Here is a 17,209-nt window from a genome sequence, read left to right as displayed (position 1 = left end):
TACAAAGAAGAAGTACAAAAAGAGAAGAGAGGAAGAGTCAATTCAGAGCAGAGACACTCAGCAGAGATCACTGAGGTGAGAAGAGAGCAGGAGAAAGAGACAAAAAGAGGTAAAACACAACATTCACCTAATTTTTTAAATGTCTTAACGTAATTGTTTATTTAAATGTAGAAGTCAGTTTTACCTAATTAATGTCATTAGGCACTATTTAAAATTCTTGGATTTACTCGTAAAATAAGGTGTGCAGTAAATTGGGAAAAGGTTGTGGGACTGTGGGATTTATCTTGGAACTGCTACAGATAAGTTTATTTTGCAGCTTTATGGAACAGATATTGAGATTCACTTCAAAATAAATTATTCCAGGGGACATGAACATGTTAGCAATATTGAATAATGTGACTACAGAAAAGGTGAACATTCTTTATTTCAATCTGTGCTGTCAACAATGGAGGTGTTTCTGGTCCCTAAACTAAAACCTTTTAATGTAAAAAAAATGTCTGTGCCTCTGAAAGGAAATATTTGTCCTGTGCAGCGGAGAGACCGACTGTCTCAAACACCGAATCAGGATGTTTGTTCTCATCTGGGCAGCTCTGCTCTTCTCTGTTAAATGCAGCAAAGTTGGCACAGGTATGCATCTTTATTTCAGTGTTGTAATAATGTAATGATGTAAAAATATCAACAGAATACAAAGCAATAATTTGCCATGATAAGCGTCCTTAAAAATGTTTTCCTAACCTGCTTCCTCGAATTTACCAGCTCATTTGTGGTATTCCTCACATCACCTATTAACTTTGTGTTTAAAATTCTGGGATAGCCATTTAAATTATCTTTTTTTTTTTTTACCAAGGATATTTTAGATGAATAAGGATGTTATTATAATTATATAATTCTGTTGCGTCGTCTACTGCCGCAGTTGACATTGGTAGTAATATAAAACAAATGGTATACATACCATCTCTCAGGAGTACAGCCTTTCATCATTTATCAAATATGGTGTATTGTCAAATTTAAATATTCTCTGTTGCTGTGTTTCTCTCATTGTTTGCATTAACAGGTGCATCAGCGATACGGAACCCCTGTCAAAATGGATTCTGTATCACTCTTCATGAAGAAAACATAACAGCAGAGGCCGGACTCTGTGCTGTGATACCGTGTTCCTTCACTAGTTCTGGCTTTACGCCTGAACATATGGTTTGGTACAAATGTGAACCTAACCGAAAGTGTAATGACTCAGGCGTGATATTCCACACTAACAAGAGCAACAAAAAAGTTCAGCCTCAGTTTGAAGGACGAGTGTCACTGCTGCAGTCTGATGTGAGTCAGAACAACTGCAGCATCATCATCAATGACCTCACTGTGGCAGACTCTGGATTATATCATTCCAGAGTTAAAGGTGTCCTGAAAAAGGGACAAAATGGATTTGTAAATCGAACAGTAATCGTCTCTGTTAAAGGTATGAAAATGGTACAACAAATATATACAATGAAGATGTTCATTGTTGTGCCTTTGAACTGCACTAACATGCTTGGTGTGTTTATAGTGTTAATGAAGCATGAAGTAAATGTTTGTGATTTGTCAACCTCTGTGGGCAGACAGTAGGAACTGCAGCAGTTCCTGATAACTCCTACTTATTGGCCCATTGATATGTTTTACAGTACTTTTTGTTTATTTTATCCAAAATTTAAGTAAATGATGACCTTCAGGCTGCTCACCTGATACCACTCATGGACTTTCTCCATTTAGAGCTGATCCAGAAGCCCACAGTGATGAGTCCTCCTGTCACAGAGGGACAGCAAACCACACTGACCTGCACTGCTCCTGGTCTCTGCTCTGGATCTTATCCTAAAATCACCTGGATGTGGAGTGGAAGCAGAGACAAGGGTTCTCACATCACAGGAAACATCACTGCTTTCAAGACTGAGAATGTGACTGCTATCACACAGAGGCACAGCTCAACTTTGACCTTTAACGCTTCAGCTGAACACAACGGCACCAATGTTACCTGTAAGGTCAGCTTCAAAAACGCCACTACAGAGGAGACAGTGACCCTGAATGTGACCTGTGAGTATAGCTCATACTGTACATTATTCTCATTTTTTTTGTTTAGCAAAATGTTGAAAAGTATGCTCTCTTAGTGTGGATACCCTCAAACTCAACTGTGAATGTCTCATAACTTGAAAAGTGAGGTGAAACATTTGGGCTGTGTCTTTTAATAGTTCAGAAATAGCTCACCTAGTCCAGAGATTTTTAACTTTGTAGAAAGTAAACAGCTTTCCTTAAATTGAGTGTTGTTCTGCTACCTGTTTAATATCTTGTCTGTGTAGAGGTTGGTGGTTTAGTGTGTGATTGCATTCATATCAAATCTGAATGGTATCTAAAGCTCTAACTTTTTTTAAATGCTTGCATATCTCCTTTCCTGATGAATTTACATTTCTCTCGTGGCATACACTCTGATGTTAAGGAAATAAAAGCAGTGCAGTTACAGCTGTGAAGAAGGGGGATGTTCTGAAATGTACTTTTCTGAAATGTATAGTTCATCATTACTGTGCGCCTCCTCAAGTGCAATTCAGTGTGTTTAGTTTGTTATTGATAGAGATTTTTTTCTTACATATTGCGGTCTAACCAACATAATCTTCTCATAAAAAAGTCTCATACCTGTTGAGATATTTTATAAGGCTTTTAGGTGTTTCGAATAATAAATTGTTTTGTAAGACAAAATTCTAGTAATTTGTCTAAAATTTTGTGTTTTAAAGCTTTAAGTGGACCTACAGTCATTGGAGTGACAGATGTTAAAGAGGGTGATGCTCTAAATCTGACCTGCAGCGTTGTAAGTTACGGTCCATCCGTTATCACATGGACTAAACTTGGCTCCAACAAAAACCTGCAAAATGAAACCATGATCAACCTGCAGAACGAGACTGGAACAGCCACTCTTGTCATCCTTAATGTGACGGCAGAACATTCTGGACGGTACATCTGTACAGCAAAACACCAGATCCCTACTCTGGCAAAACATGCTGAAGTAACTGTGAAATGTGAGTAGACTGAACTAATCTCCTTTGAAAAAAAACTGTGTTCATATCAGCTTACTGCATGTTTGATGTGATGTTGAGATTCATTTTGTGTCCCCACAGTTTTTCCAAGGATCTTAGATAGCTCTTCGTGTGAGGTTAAGTCAGAGGTCCTGACCTGTGTGTGTATCAGTGAGGGGTTTCCTCCACCCACCATCAAATTCCCAATGTTGGACAATCACAGTGAATACACTGAATACGCTGTCTCTACCACTGTGTCAAGCCACACAGTCAGGGTGACTGCATCTTTAAAACATCACAACCACACCACTGTTGAGTGTGTCAGCAGCAATGGCCAGGAAGCAAAAAAGAACCTCACGGTCAAGACTAAGAAGTTCAAACTACAGGGTAAGTGTTTGATGACTACACTTAATTTACTTTAGAACAATGCTTTATAACATTTTCAATACACAATCTTTAAAAATGTTTTTATGTCATAGCAAGAAGCAGCAGTGATCACAACTTCTAATGGTTTTGACCAATTTGTTCCTCTCCATTCCAGATCTGCCCGAGGAATTGTTGATAATTGTTCAACAGCCACAAGTCATCGTTTCGTTTGTGATTGGGATTCTTCTTTCAGCAACCATCTGCTGTTTGGCCAGAATATGTTGCAGGTATCCTTTTAAATGTATCCTTCTTTTTGACATCCATACATTTCAGGTAATATGTGTCATAAAGGATCACACCAGTGTTTGAGCATACTCAATCCATTTTACAATAATGTTGGCTATTTTACAAGGTATATCACATTTTTTATTTTAAACCCAGAACATTGTTGCTGTGACGCGACACTGCTGAGCCACTGTGCCACTTACATGACGTGTCCTATATTGAAATAACAAATAGAAAACAATTGTCGTCTGATATATAGGAAGAACACTTTTAGAAAACAAAGGTAGCCATGAATTCAGAATTGAATAAAGGTTATAATAACTTAATTCATTATGGGCTGAAACATAAAAAATCACAGGAGCGGTTCATTTAAACCCTATTTTGAAAGTGACTTCAATTCAGTGATCCATTTTCGTTAATTGTTGTTCTTCATTAAAATATGTTTTCTGTTTAATTATGTTTCTTCCCCAGAAAAAAACAGAAGATCCCTGAAAATATGGATGAGACCCTGGAGATGGTGACTGCTCAAGTGATTCCACTGGTATTTATATTAACACAGCTGATTATTTTATTTGTTTAAAAGTTAATTTCATCTTTGCTAACTTTAGCAGCGTCAGTTCTCTTACTATATATAGACTGATCTGGGGAGACTGGACTGCATGATGACACAACAAGCAACCTTAAACTAGCAATAGACAAGGTTTTTGCTTTAAAGTATTATGAAGTAAATGTCGACTGCACCATGTGATGGCTTTAGAATAATGACACCATCGGCTTTTATATTGATTTCCTGTGTAATCGTGTCTGCAACTGGGCACAAAATCTCCCCAGGGAAATGAAGGCTGACTGGCGATCCAGACAAGCTTGGCAGCCTGGCACCATTTCTATCTGCTTTTATGTCTCCTTGACTAATCAAGTTCAAACATAAACACTAAAACTAGGTTTCTGAATATCAGGAGTTTTCCAAAAAGACCGATTTCAGTGACCGAAAAAGCCATTAAGGCCAAAATGCATAGAAGAAGCTACATTTAATGAAATTGCCATGTACGTGTGGACAGGGCCTGTGTCACATCGAGATTTCAGAACCATTAGCCGGGCGCTGTGAGTTGATCCCAAGCAGCCATCAGGCTCAAAGGAAGTTGGCAGATCATCATTATAGGCAGAAGTCTGACCATTCAACACTTTACAAACAAGTAGTAGAATCTGAGAATCAATTTAAAACTACAGCTTTAGTCACCTAAATTAAGTGCAATAAGATCATTTTGATGCATTACCAACAATATTTCAAGTTTCAAGTCTTTTCAAGCTGATTTTCAAACCTTGGAGCATAAAAAAATATTTAAATGGAATGACTTGGAAATTTGTTGGTAGTGAATGTATGGAATAAATGATCAGTAGTAAGCGGGCAAATGCTGCAGAGTTTCCAGAGCCCCATTTTTTGTTTAGTCAGTGTGTAAAATATTGAATGCCACTGACGGAGACTATTCCTGCTTAGTTTACAAACTGTACAGCTGTCTGGTTTGTAGCAGCTGGCAAATAACATATCATTTCTTCATTGTACATGGCAGATGGATGGTGGTCAATCAGTGGAAAATGACGGGACCCACAACCAAGAAGCAGCTGAAGATGGAGCCGAGGCTGCTGGGCAATCACTCCCTGACTGTGACGCTGAACCAAAAGAGGTGGAATACTCAGCCATCGACTTCTACGCATGTAAAAAGAAGAGTCCCACTGAGGACACAGCGGAGACCACAGAGACAGAGTATGCTGAAATTAAGAAGGAAGAAACAGGGGAGAGACGAGATGGTGAAATGTTGGTGGGCAACAAAGAGGAGGAGGGGATGATGGGGGGAGATGAGGAGCAAAAAGAGTGCATGTCTGAAAAAGAGGAGGAAGGAGTGGACACAGCAGTGTACTCCACTGTAGATGAAATCATGGCTAATATTTAAGGACGATGTAACTGGTGGAGTCAATTTCTTTCTTTTGTTTTATTAATGAAGACGAAACATGACAGGCAGTTTAACATAGACAGATGTGACATAACATTCACACAGTGAAACATTTAGCATTACATCAAATAAGCTTTGTTGTCTAAAATGATTTATTTAAACAATGTCATGTAGAATTAACAGATTTATTTACTGTAGCAGTTGATTTGTTCATTACTTTTAGACAATACATTATTTGATAAATGAATTGGAATTATATGTAAATAAATTGAGATCTGATGTGTCAAGTACACAGTTAATTAAGTGTAGTTTTGTTTTAGATTTTTAAGTGAAGCCACTGTGTGTTGCTGACTCACGAGGTACTGTAGAGTAGATCGGGGTCATCAGTAGTTGAAAGGTTTGGCGGTTGAGCCACAGCAGCACAATGAACCTGAAATAGCTCCTGGCGGTTAGGTCAGTGCCTTGCACTGTCATTAATGCCGTCAATGAGTCTGAATGGGTGAATGAGAGACAAAGCGCTTGAGATAAATATATATATGCCATATAAATGCGGTCAATTTCTGTAAATATTTTCAAAATTTGGTATGTACTTCTAACTGGTACCTTGCTTTGCACACAAATAAATGCTAACCCTGTGCTCTGAAGAATTGTCCAGAGTGTTTATTCTTTCTTTTTCATTTCAGAGAGTCACTGTACACACCACTTTTGTGAGGAAACATACATTTGCATGAATTCACACAACCATCGATGTGAAAGAATAATTAAATATTAAAAAAGAATAAATGTTATTTTCCCTCAAATTTAGAAAAACATCCTATCCTGGTCAGGAGACTGCATGCCATTAGCTGAAGATATTGTCTAATAGTGCAATAGGAAGTTGTCAGTGACACTGAAAAATACTGTACAGGGGTGCTATATAAGGAAATGTGTCTTTGAGTACTCTGACTGATGACGAAAGTGCGTACTGATATTTCACAATATAAAAATAGAGAAGTGCTTTCAAGAGACTGAAGCTAAAATGGAGAAACGGAAGGAATGTCAAAATTCTGCAGGTATCTAATACATTAATCTGTGACAAAAGCAGTTTTTCCACACATGAATATTCTTTGACCATTATTCAACTGGCACTGCATTAATACAGATCATTCACTGCCATGCACATCATACTTTGCACCGTATGTATTGTGTATTATACTTAAAAGGAAGAACATTTCAAGCTTACTGAGTCATATAAATGCCTGCACAAAGAAAATATACCATTGGTTGGTTGCTTGGTTTCAAGATGACCAGAATATTTTGTGCAACTGCCATAAACTTCCCTTTTCTAAATGTTTTGTATTAGTTCACAGTCATGAACATGATACAAGCCACAAATATTTCTCTTCCTTTTTCTTCATTAGTGTTGAATGTAGAAATTCAAAAATGATTATCAGACACTGTGACACGACTGCATCACATGGATGCGGTCGGACAGTAGGAGCAACAATACTGAGGCCGCCTTTATTGTTTTTGCACAAAGAAGGAAGAGGCGCATATGTGATGAGGTGGAGTCGGTTTAAGGTGCAGTCACACAAGAGAGAACCCTGTGGAGGACAGAGAGCAGGAGAACAAACAGGTAAAATACAACATTTATCTTATTTTTTTTCTAAGTGAAATCTATTGCAGTGAATGATTCTGCCCCAACTAACCCTAAGACAGTGTTGTGTCAAAGTATTGGCTTTGCTTGTGCAGTACGGCCAGCTGTAGTAGGGAAAGGTCTTTGGCCAGGCATGGGCAAGGGGCCCTGGATATGGCACAGACATTTATTGTGCAGAGCAGTTGTTGAGCCCAACATGGCACCCCTGGGGAAAGTGGTAGTCAAATTTATTCACAGGGGTACAGGTTACGTGAACATGCAACTTCCTGTATAAACGTCTGTGCTGTCAGCTGTGGAGCTGTTTCCGGTCCAGTTTGAACAACCAACCTTTGTGAATGCTCATTGCCCATTTTTGAGAGACAAGATTTCATCCTATGCAGGGAGAGACCGTCTCAATCATCGGATCAGGATGTTTCCTCTTATCTGGATGACTCTGCTCTTCACTGTGAGAAGCAACCATGCTAACACAGGTATAGTGTAAAGCTTTATTGCAATTTTGGTACGAGACTTTTTTGCACTGATGATCAATGTTTCCTTTCACGCTCCAAAATTGCAGTTATTCTGTTTTTTTTAATCCTTGAAATTTCTAAAAGTTCTTATGACCCACAACCTGTTACTGGTTAGCATTAATAATGAACTTAAAATGAAATAATGATTTATGTACCAGAGAAGAATCCGGAAAAATATGTAAAAACCTGAAACGTAATGATTTTACATGCTTAATTTTCTGTTTACCGTTCTAATCAGAGAGGAACTTAACACCATGACTGGCTAAAATATATCAGCCTCGTGCATCAGAGACAGATAAGCTGTTCACATGCTGCACCAAATAGCATTGGCCTGTCAAAATAGTCTCTCTTCATCAGTAAAAAGAAATTCTGTTGTATCATTTTCTGTGCCTAATTTCCTCTTTTTCCCTGTTTGTATCAACAGTCACATCTCCAGGAGCTACCCCAGAAATATCAGCAGAGGCTGGACTCTGTGTTGTGATACCCTGTAATGTTACAACTGATTCACGCTTCAATTTGAAAAGTGCAGCTTGGTACAAATGTGAACAGAACTGTGCTGATTCTGACATAAAACTCCGCTTTAACGACACCAACTCGAATGCTCAGCCTGGGTCTAGAGGACGAGTGTCGCTGTTGGAGCCTAATCTGAGTCAGAACAATTGCAGCATCATCATCAATGACCTCACTGGATCAGACTCTGGATTATATCAGCTCAGGGTCCTGAATGAAACATTTCACAGAGCAACTATCACTGTACAAGGTATAAAATGCTGTATGTTTATTAATAGATCTATGAAAAGGTTGTGAACTCTGGGGGCAATCAGTAGGAACGCTCCCATTAAACCTCCTACTTATTGCCCCTTTGAAATATTAAACAGATTTCTATATTTGTCTTTAGTACTTGGAGTGAATAATAAACTTCATGTCTGCTCCCCTGATTCTTCTAATAGATTTTTTTCTACTCTACATCTGCTCCCTCTATAGATCTGATCCAGAAGCCCACAGTGATGATCCCTTCTCTGACAGATGGACAACAGATAACACTGACCTGTACTGCTCCTGGTCTCTGCTCTGGATCTTATCCTACAATCACCTGGACGTGGAGAGGACGAGGAGAGAAGGGTTCTCACATCACAGGAAACATCACTGCTGTAAAGACTGAGAATGTGACTGCTATCACACAGAGACACAGCTCAACTTTGACCTTTAATTCTTCAGCTGAACACCACGGCACCAGTGTTACCTGTAAGGTCAGCTTCACTGGTAACATGACGATGGAGGAGACAGTGACTCTGAATGTGACCTGTGAGTAGCACTTCCTATATTGCATTCTCTCACAACAGAAAACATTAACATAACAATTGTTATGTACACTGTATTTAGAAAGTTTTATCAGCGTCAAGTGGTTGAAAAATGAAAACTTTTTAATAGAGTGATGTAGTAATGAGTCTTAAAACCCAGAAATCAGTCAGCATTGTTGCACTTCTGGTTCCCTCGTCTCAAAGTCAATGGGTTTTTTGAATGGGTTTTCAGTTAAAAGCCTGAAACAAGGTTTGTGGTCACCACAGGCTAAAGATATTTACACGTTTTATTCTACGACATAAAATACACCATTAAATGTCCCGACAGTTGAATTTTAAAGCACATATGTGTCTTAAAAATGTCAGTTGCTAACAAGTGGCTAAATGAGACTAGAGGAGTTGTCAGGGTCATTAAACGTCATCACACCGAACACAGACTCATTTACTCACTAGTCCGTCTTTACAGGCCGACTTTAGTTACAAATTAAATTGTCATTTATGGAAGGCTTGTATAGTAATTGTGTAGTAAAACGCTTGGTGACATACAAGTCATGTGACCGCAGCGTAGTCTGTTTATAGGCTAACATTAGCTTTTTACTTCTAGCAAAGATTATCTTGCTGAGCATAACATGCATGTATCATAAACTTGTGTTTGTCACAGTGCTTATTTTCTGCAATGATCCAAAATCCAATTCAACAATCCTAAATTATAAGCTTTTTGTCAAGGGAACCAGAGCAATGCTAACTTCCGGGTTAGCCTACAAAAGTATGTCATTGTGACACCACTCAATTCAGAGCAGACAACAACCCTTTCTTAATCTTATTAAATTCATGGTGACTAACAGGTATGTGTGGCCCTTTCATGTTTTTTCAGGTTATGACTTTTATACTGCTTAACAAAGAATTTAATTTAATTTGTCATGAAACTACAGTTTGGATTAAAAACTGGAGATCTTGCGGTCTTTTCAGCGTCTAAATTAGACTAGACTAGACTAAGCCCCCAGAAAGTGCTATTGTAATATACAATAGTAAAGCAACATTATGTAGAAATTGGCCTTTTGTGTGATTTGGCTGACCCCACAGTTTCAGAGTGCAAAACCACTGTCCTAAATACCAATGCCAGGTCTGGAACAATTTATCAGATGTGATGTAGGTGCTACCTACAAAAAAATAACTCATGGCATCATAACAATGTTATGTGTTTAAAACTTGTATGTTGAAGTAAACATGTATGTAACGCTGGGATCTTACCCTCTCACTGAAGTTACATAGTGCAGAAACAAGTGATGGGGGGGTGGAGTGGCTGACAGAGACACTATTCACCCTATTACAAGACACTGTACCATCAAAAATCATTTTGAAGCTGTTATTTTAAGGTGAAAAAGTTGCATAATGTTGCCCCCAAAAAAGATGATGAAATGTCTAAAGGTTTCTGAGGCTTTTGGAGGTTTTAAGCCTCCGATTGAAGCCACATGTTAAGAATGACTACAAATGGCATTATCTAATAAATCCAAATCTTTTGTCTTAAAGACGTCAAGAAACCTGAAATCACTGGAAGGACAACAGTAAAGCAGGGTGATACTCTGAACTTGACCTGCAGTGCTGAAAGTTTCCCTCTCGCTTCTGTCATTTGGACTCAAGTCCCATCCAACAAAAACCTGCCCAGTGAAACTGAAACTGACCAGCAGAACAACACTGGAACAGCCACACTTGTGTTCCCTAATGTGACAACAGAACATACCGGACAATACACCTGCACAGCAAAACACCTGAACACGACTTTGACTGTGTATGCCAATGTAAATGTGACTTGTAAGTAGAAAGGAAACTTATTGTCATATCCTACCTGTGTTGTTATCAACTTGCTGTACACTTCATTTGATGCTCTGATTCTGTTTTTTGCAGTGTATCCAAAGATCCTAAACAGCTCTGGATGCACAACACAGTCAGAGATTCTGACCTGTATGTGTATCAGTCAGGGGTTTCCTTTACCCACCATCACATGGCCGCTGTTGCAGCACCACACTAAGTTCACTGTCATTACCACCATCTCAAATAACACAATCAACAGCACCATCACCCTAACTGTAAAAGAACGAAGTAACACTGGTGTTGAGTGTGTCAGCAGGAGTGAAAATAGAGAAGTAAAAGGGAAACTCATCATAATCGAAGTAGAAAAAGAAGGTAATCGCTCACCATTTGAATGTTCTTTTCTCTAACCTACAAACCTCTATAGTGCTTTTAGTGTTTGTTTCTCTTGATTTCAGGTCAAATCAAGGAATTGGTCAGAATTGTGACAAGTCTGGAACATGTCATTGTGTTTTTGATCGGCGCTCTTGTTTCTGCAATCATTTGCTGTTTGGTGAGAAAATGTCACAGGTACACTATGAATTTACTATTTATGTAATGTTATATTTACTTTTTCTTGTTTATCTGAATTACAGGCTCAGTTTCTGTTAACTGTAGTTCATAAAAACATATCAGAAGTTGTATAGTATGCTTTGTAAAATGGTTAGCAGTGATGGAAAATGTTTATTGGAATAGGTGGGCCAAAATATGCTTAACTTCTAGTCTTTCAAGTGAGATTAAAGAAACCGTGGCCCAAAATTTAAAAAAGTCAGTCATTGTCTACTCACTCCCATGCTGAAGGAAAGGGTGAAGTTTCATAAGTCTTCACTTTTCTTGCATCACACTAAAACAGTGATGCAGCATTCTCCTAAACAACTGAAGTAGATGGGGACTTGTTTTAAAAGGTAAAAAAAAAAACCAACCCAACAATAAATAAAAACATGAAATCGCTCTATGTAGCTTGTCTGGTGTAAGCCACATCTCTGTAAGCCCCAAGATCCCCAAAAAGATTGGAAAAGATTTTAACTTGGGATCTGACGGCTTCTGGAGACATGGATTACACCGGAAGAGCTGGTTGGAGCCATTTTATGTTATGTTATTTAAGTCCCCATCCACTTCAGTTGTCAGTTGAGAATGCTGCACTGCGGTCCATCCACTGGCATCGGGGGTGTGAGCAGATGATGACTGAATGTTAGTATTTGGGTGAACTTTTCCTTTAATAATCTTTGCTTGACATTTGTATGTTAACATGTGTCGCTGTTTATAAACATTTCTCCTCAGAAACAAACGGAGGACCTACGGAAATCAGGCTGACACTCTGGAGATGGTGACAATTCTCGAGGATCAGCTGGTATTTATATTTATACAGTCGGAGATATTATCCATTAAAGACTTTTGTGACACTTTCCAAGCTGAAATTAGACATTTGACATTATAAGGCAACCAAATTATAATTTCCAGTTGTTGGTGTTGCAGCAGCGGATGAATGACTCTTTTAATTTTCTGTGTTGTATCTGACAGATTAATGCTGGTCCAGCAGTGGAAGTGGATCAGGCCATCGACCAAGAGACAGCTGAAGCAGGAGAAGCTGGGGCGGTGGGGAAATCAGACGTGGAGTACTCCAACCTTGATTTCTCCCTGATTAAGAGGCAGACTCCAGCAGAGGCAGGGGCGACACAAGGGAAGGCAGAGACCGAGTACGCTGAAATTAAAAGAGAAAAAGGAAAGGAGAGAAAAGATGGAGAGGACAATGTGGAAGAGGAGATGGATGAGGAGGCAAAACATGGTGTACAAGATGAGGAGGAAAGTGACGATGTGGCGGTTTATTCGACAGTGAAGGAGTTAATGGATGAGATTGAAGGATAGTGTTTCTTAGCTATTAGAGGATGAAGTAGCTTCTGTGATTTGTTGTGATGACATTGCGTCTTGCTGTCATGTGTAACTGTCCCATGTACAGTTTCTGCAGTGACTTTTCAAAAGCCAAACTGAGCCTCTGGTAAGCCTCAAATGATTGAGACTATGTTTAAATATCATAATGTAGAGCACAAGTTATTTTGTGAATCAGCTCCGTAGCGGCGCTGAGCACTGTACAGTTGTTTATAAAAGGCTGTTTTAGTATAGAAAACATTTGTCTTTGCAGACAAATGTGTTTGAGACCAACAAAAGTGGCTGTCATTCCAATGACATTGTTACCACATCAGAGGATACACAAATACATATTACATGTACAAATCATACATAATATGCATAGTTGTAAGGGCGCGGACACACCAAACACAGCAAAGAACTAGTGGCAGCGAGAGCTGACTGTCTCGGCCAAAAAAGGTGCACTTGAACATACCATGTTACAGTTTGACATTACACAAGATTACATGACGGCCAAACACGTGAGAAGAAATACCTTCCCATTCCATCAGGTGGACGTAGTATGTATTCATGTATTCATTCCAAAAGGGAAACGGATGACTCCGTACTACAGATACACAAATCGTTGTTATGATAAAGCAGCATTTTTTTGGACACGTCGCTCACTAAAATAGCAATCTCTAGTTGAGAATATGTCTGATAAAAAGTTGCAAATGGCACTGAAGGTCAAAAAATAGAGCCACGGCACTACATGAGTGACATCATGATTGGTTAAGCAACACGCTCAAGGGGCTTTCCCTTTCTTTTCCATTTTTCTTCTGGTGCAGTGATATGCTTAGCTGCTGAGCAGGCAATTAGAGGGATTTCTCTTACGGACGGGCTCAATATTGGCCGGTGTGTCAGGGCCCTAACCCCCTGTGACCTGTGTGAACATTAATGCTCAAAAGACTAAAAGAACAGGTGGAAATCTGTTGCAGAAATCACTTGAAGGTCAAACGTTCACACTTTATCTTAAATTTTCTGTCTACAGTATTGCTTTTAGTATGCAGACAAATTTTAATTATGTTAACGCTGGATGTGTGTATACTGCATTATGTTGTATAAACTGCTGTATATTGCAATTACAAGTATTATTTTACTCTATATATCGGGAAACCCGTAAGTAGAAAGGTGTTTTGAATATAACTTTATTGTGTCTTTATTTGTATATGATAACTTCGCGCAATGTAAATACAGTTTTAAAGCAATAGTAGTTAAATATTTTAGACTAATCGCTTCCTTCCTCAACCACTCACATGTTTATGCATTAAATATGGAGCTAGCTTAGCTTAGCATAAAGGCTGGGAAGAGCAGGGGGAAATGCTATGTGTAAACTAAAAAAAAAAAAAAAAAGGTTTTAGGAAGGTGTGGCCTAACTGTTTGCAGCCAACCTCACCATGGCAACAAGAGTATTGCAGTACCAGCTGGTTACAGTTGAGGAAATCTGAAAGCTTGAGTGAATGTTTTTGTTGTTTTTAAAATGTGTTTTAATAAAACATATACTTGAGAAAACTAATGCATTAAAACTGTAGCTGAGTATCAACACAGTGCTTTCTTTGCTGCTACCTTGAATCTATAAATCCATCAACATTACGGAGAAACTGTGCTCTTACTTTACTTTCACCACCTTTTGGCAATTTGATAGTTTTTTTTTTAAAGAAAAGAAAGAAAATGTTACTTTTTATTTGGATTGAATCACGTGTTGTATTATTATTGTATTCAGTGGAGACAGAACATAAAACTGCAACTTCTGCTGTAAAACAGACAGGAAATCATGGTGTGAGAGGATGTGAGCTTAAAATAACATCTGAAACTTCAACTCATGTCAAATGTTTTTGCATCCTGGGTTCCCCTTCAAAGAGACAACAGCAAAACTCTGCAGCTTGGCTCATGAGGCTCTGACTCACCGTGTGCACACCTTCCTCAACTTACTTTGTTCCTCTTTATTGGTAATGCCTGTATAATGTGGAAAACTGAAGATTCTCACAGCAGCTTTCACAGTGAGTGAAAAGAAAATGAAACTCCCGCTGCTGATCCTGTCAACATTACACCCACATCCAACCAAAAAAACAAAAAACAAAAGAAGAATCACAACAGGAAATAACAACAGGCTTTAAATGTAATTCATTCATATCACATCTTTTTGGCGATGTCGTTTTTATTTTCGTGTAAAGAGACAGCAAACATGAAAAAGGTCCTCAGCTGGAATTGAGCCGTGGAGGTCGTGTTATGTGGTATGTGCTTGAACCATTCGGAAAACAAAGCGCCCAATGTCTTTAACATTGTGGACAGTGAGGAGAAAGACTTTGTATTGTTAATAAATATAATTTTCATGGCCTTACTGATGTGTTTTGGCCATCTTCTCTTGTCTAGATAGCAGTTGCGCTGGTGTTATTAGTAAAGCTTTGCATTTTAATAACACTGTTGTTATTTAATAATAATAATTTAAGCATTTTTATGTATCGTAAATGATGCATCATTTAAAAACGTGTGTCTTCTTGTAGGCTTATGCATGAATGCAAGTAGATTTACATACACACACACAGTATGCCTGAATGTGCTTAACCTGATTTTGGATTAAGGCTGAGCTAACAGGATTAGAATGTTCTGCTGGCTGGACGGACGCCTTAAATAGATCAGACTGACGCTGCTGCTGCTTCAGAGCTGCAGAACAATCAACATTTTACAACTGAGAACAAATATTTCCACCACAGCTGTGCTTTTCCTCCACATCCGCAGGTGAGTGTGTGCAGCATTTTGTTGAAATGAAACTTCGCATTGCTGGAAAAAAAAGTCAATATTTGATTGGTTTAAATCGTGAATTCCTTCACTACAGAAAAATAATCAGCCTTTGGCACATTATGATAACTGGCAGCAATGCATTATTTCATTTTAGGGTTTTTATCTTAACTATTTCTATTATTACTGGGATGTGGTAAACCTTCAGTTTAGATGTAACCATGTGATAAATGAGTAGTTTACTCTGACACCTGCAAAGCTTCCAGTTGTATTTATTTTTACTGATATTTTAAATGTCATCATGTCTATCGTTACACTTACAAGCATGGTAAAGGAAGATCAGTTTTAAGGCTTTGTTTGAAAATAGTATTCATTGTATTAAAGTGACTTTTTTATCTTTTCACAGAAATGGCTGATGTTTTCAGAGGCCTGAACCTCCTTGAAACCCTCAAAGACTCCATAGAGAACAACAAGTTATCAGATGTAAAGGATACCGTGGAAGATCTCCTGATCAGCAGGATCAACTTAGCTGCAGTGGGAGACCGTGGGGATGAAAAAGCTACCTTCATAAACTCCCTCCGTGGCCTCAGTCCCGGCGACGAAGGAGCTGTTCCGTCTCCGTCCCCTGCTGCTCCGGAGGAGTTGGCAGGCTATCCTCACCCTAAACACCCTGACTTTCGCCTGTGGGATCTGCCACCTGTCCCATCCACCTCTCCATTTGAACCTGAGAGGTACATGGAGAGAGTCAAGTTCCCCCGCTACAATGCCGTCTTCATGACATTCACACAGACAGTCCAACCCAACAGTGTGGAGGTGTTCCTGGAGGCCCGCTCACTGCAGCAGCATACAGTTTATTTTATTCTCTTCGCTGTAGCTAAAGACACAGAAAAAAGCCTGGAAGAAAAGAGGAAAGCTAGTGTGGAAGTGCTGACATCACAAGGTGTGGCACAGCCTAAAGTCTACGTGGTGCGACCCTCAACCCTGGAGAAGTTTGACTTCCCCGGCCTTTTGGAGGACATGGGGAGAGACCTTCCAGAGATACGAGCCCACGCTCTTCTCTTGGCTCTGCCGACTCTGACCTCCACCCTGGTCACTCAGAAAAAGGATGCATTCAAAGCACTTGTATGGGCAGCTGCCTCACTATCTGGTGGGGTGTCGGCTATTCCTGTTCCCTTTGTGGCCTCCATGGTGGACTCAAGTGTAGCAGTGCGGATTCTAACCAAAGCACAAGTATCTCTGTGCCTGGACAATGAATCAGTCGAGGCACTGGCCCGACAGCGAGGCATGGAACTCACTAGACTTAAAGGGCTGCGGACTTGTGTACTGTCAGTGGAGGTCACCAAGGGTGAAGTGAAAAAGCGGCTGGCGGCGGCAGAAAAGGACTTGGCCACGGCTTCGTCGAAGCTGGTGGAGATGGCGATGCCCAGACATGCCCGCTCTGTCAGCCGCTCCTTCACTGCCATGCTGCAAGCCTTAAACAGCGCCATCGATGAAATGGCGGCTGATGCTGAGAGGATAGTGGCTGCTGCTTTCGGGGAGGGGAAGTGAAGTCAAATGTTTTTCTCTTTGTGTGCTGTTGATGTGTGATTCATCTTTACTTTTATGTTTTGGGCTGTAAGAGATGCACTGTTTATTATCC

General features: G+C 39.4%; 3 protein-coding genes across 3 annotated transcripts; all 3 read left to right on the top strand.

Moving 5' to 3' along the window:
* Positions 1-566: 566 nt before the first annotated feature.
* On the top strand, positions 567-5,632 carry LOC141011499 (uncharacterized). Its single transcript, XM_073484661.1, has 8 exons — positions 567-627; positions 1,055-1,453; positions 1,744-2,061; positions 2,754-3,035; positions 3,135-3,419; positions 3,574-3,685; positions 4,155-4,224; positions 5,252-5,632. The coding sequence occupies exons 1-8, from the start codon at positions 567-569 to the stop codon at positions 5,630-5,632; spliced, it is 1,908 nt and encodes a 635-aa protein (XP_073340762.1).
* Positions 5,633-7,581: 1,949 nt separating this feature from the next.
* LOC141012178 (sialic acid-binding Ig-like lectin 5) lies at positions 7,582-14,339 on the top strand. The gene is made up of 8 exons (XM_073485584.1): positions 7,582-7,738; positions 8,202-8,537; positions 8,762-9,082; positions 10,609-10,890; positions 10,984-11,262; positions 11,346-11,457; positions 12,208-12,277; positions 12,448-14,339. The coding sequence occupies exons 1-8, from the start codon at positions 7,678-7,680 to the stop codon at positions 12,790-12,792; spliced, it is 1,806 nt and encodes a 601-aa protein (XP_073341685.1). The 5' UTR covers positions 7,582-7,677; the 3' UTR covers positions 12,793-14,339.
* A 1,639-nt stretch (positions 14,340-15,978) lies between these two features.
* LOC141011653 (interferon-inducible GTPase 5-like) lies at positions 15,979-17,118 on the top strand. Its single transcript, XM_073484880.1, has one exon. The coding sequence runs from the start codon at positions 15,979-15,981 to the stop codon at positions 17,116-17,118; it is 1,140 nt and encodes a 379-aa protein (XP_073340981.1).
* The last annotated feature ends 91 nt before the right edge of the window (positions 17,119-17,209 follow it).

Source organism: Pagrus major, chromosome 17 (genome assembly GCF_040436345.1).
Source record: "Pagrus major chromosome 17, Pma_NU_1.0".
In the NCBI taxonomy this organism is placed as follows: domain Eukaryota; kingdom Metazoa; phylum Chordata; class Actinopteri; order Spariformes; family Sparidae; genus Pagrus; species Pagrus major.
The sequence above is the reverse complement of the archived record's forward strand: the minus strand, read 5'-3'. Positions and strand labels throughout refer to the sequence as shown.

Coding starts and splice junctions, on each gene's coding strand:
- LOC141011499 (XM_073484661.1), top strand. CDS start 567: ATGTTTGTTCTCATCTGGGCAGCTCTGCTCTTCTCTGTTAAATGCAGC. Junction 3,036..3,134: donor TGCTGAAGTAACTGTGAAAT/GTGAGTAGACTG, acceptor GTGTCCCCACAG/TTTTTCCAAGGATCTTAGAT. Junction 3,686..4,154: donor TTGGCCAGAATATGTTGCAG/GTATCCTTTTAA, acceptor TTTCTTCCCCAG/AAAAAAACAGAAGATCCCTG.
- LOC141012178 (XM_073485584.1), top strand. CDS start 7,678: ATGTTTCCTCTTATCTGGATGACTCTGCTCTTCACTGTGAGAAGCAAC. Junction 10,891..10,983: donor TGCCAATGTAAATGTGACTT/GTAAGTAGAAAG, acceptor TGTTTTTTGCAG/TGTATCCAAAGATCCTAAAC. Junction 11,458..12,207: donor TTGGTGAGAAAATGTCACAG/GTACACTATGAA, acceptor ATTTCTCCTCAG/AAACAAACGGAGGACCTACG.
- LOC141011653 (XM_073484880.1), top strand. CDS start 15,979: ATGGCTGATGTTTTCAGAGGCCTGAACCTCCTTGAAACCCTCAAAGAC.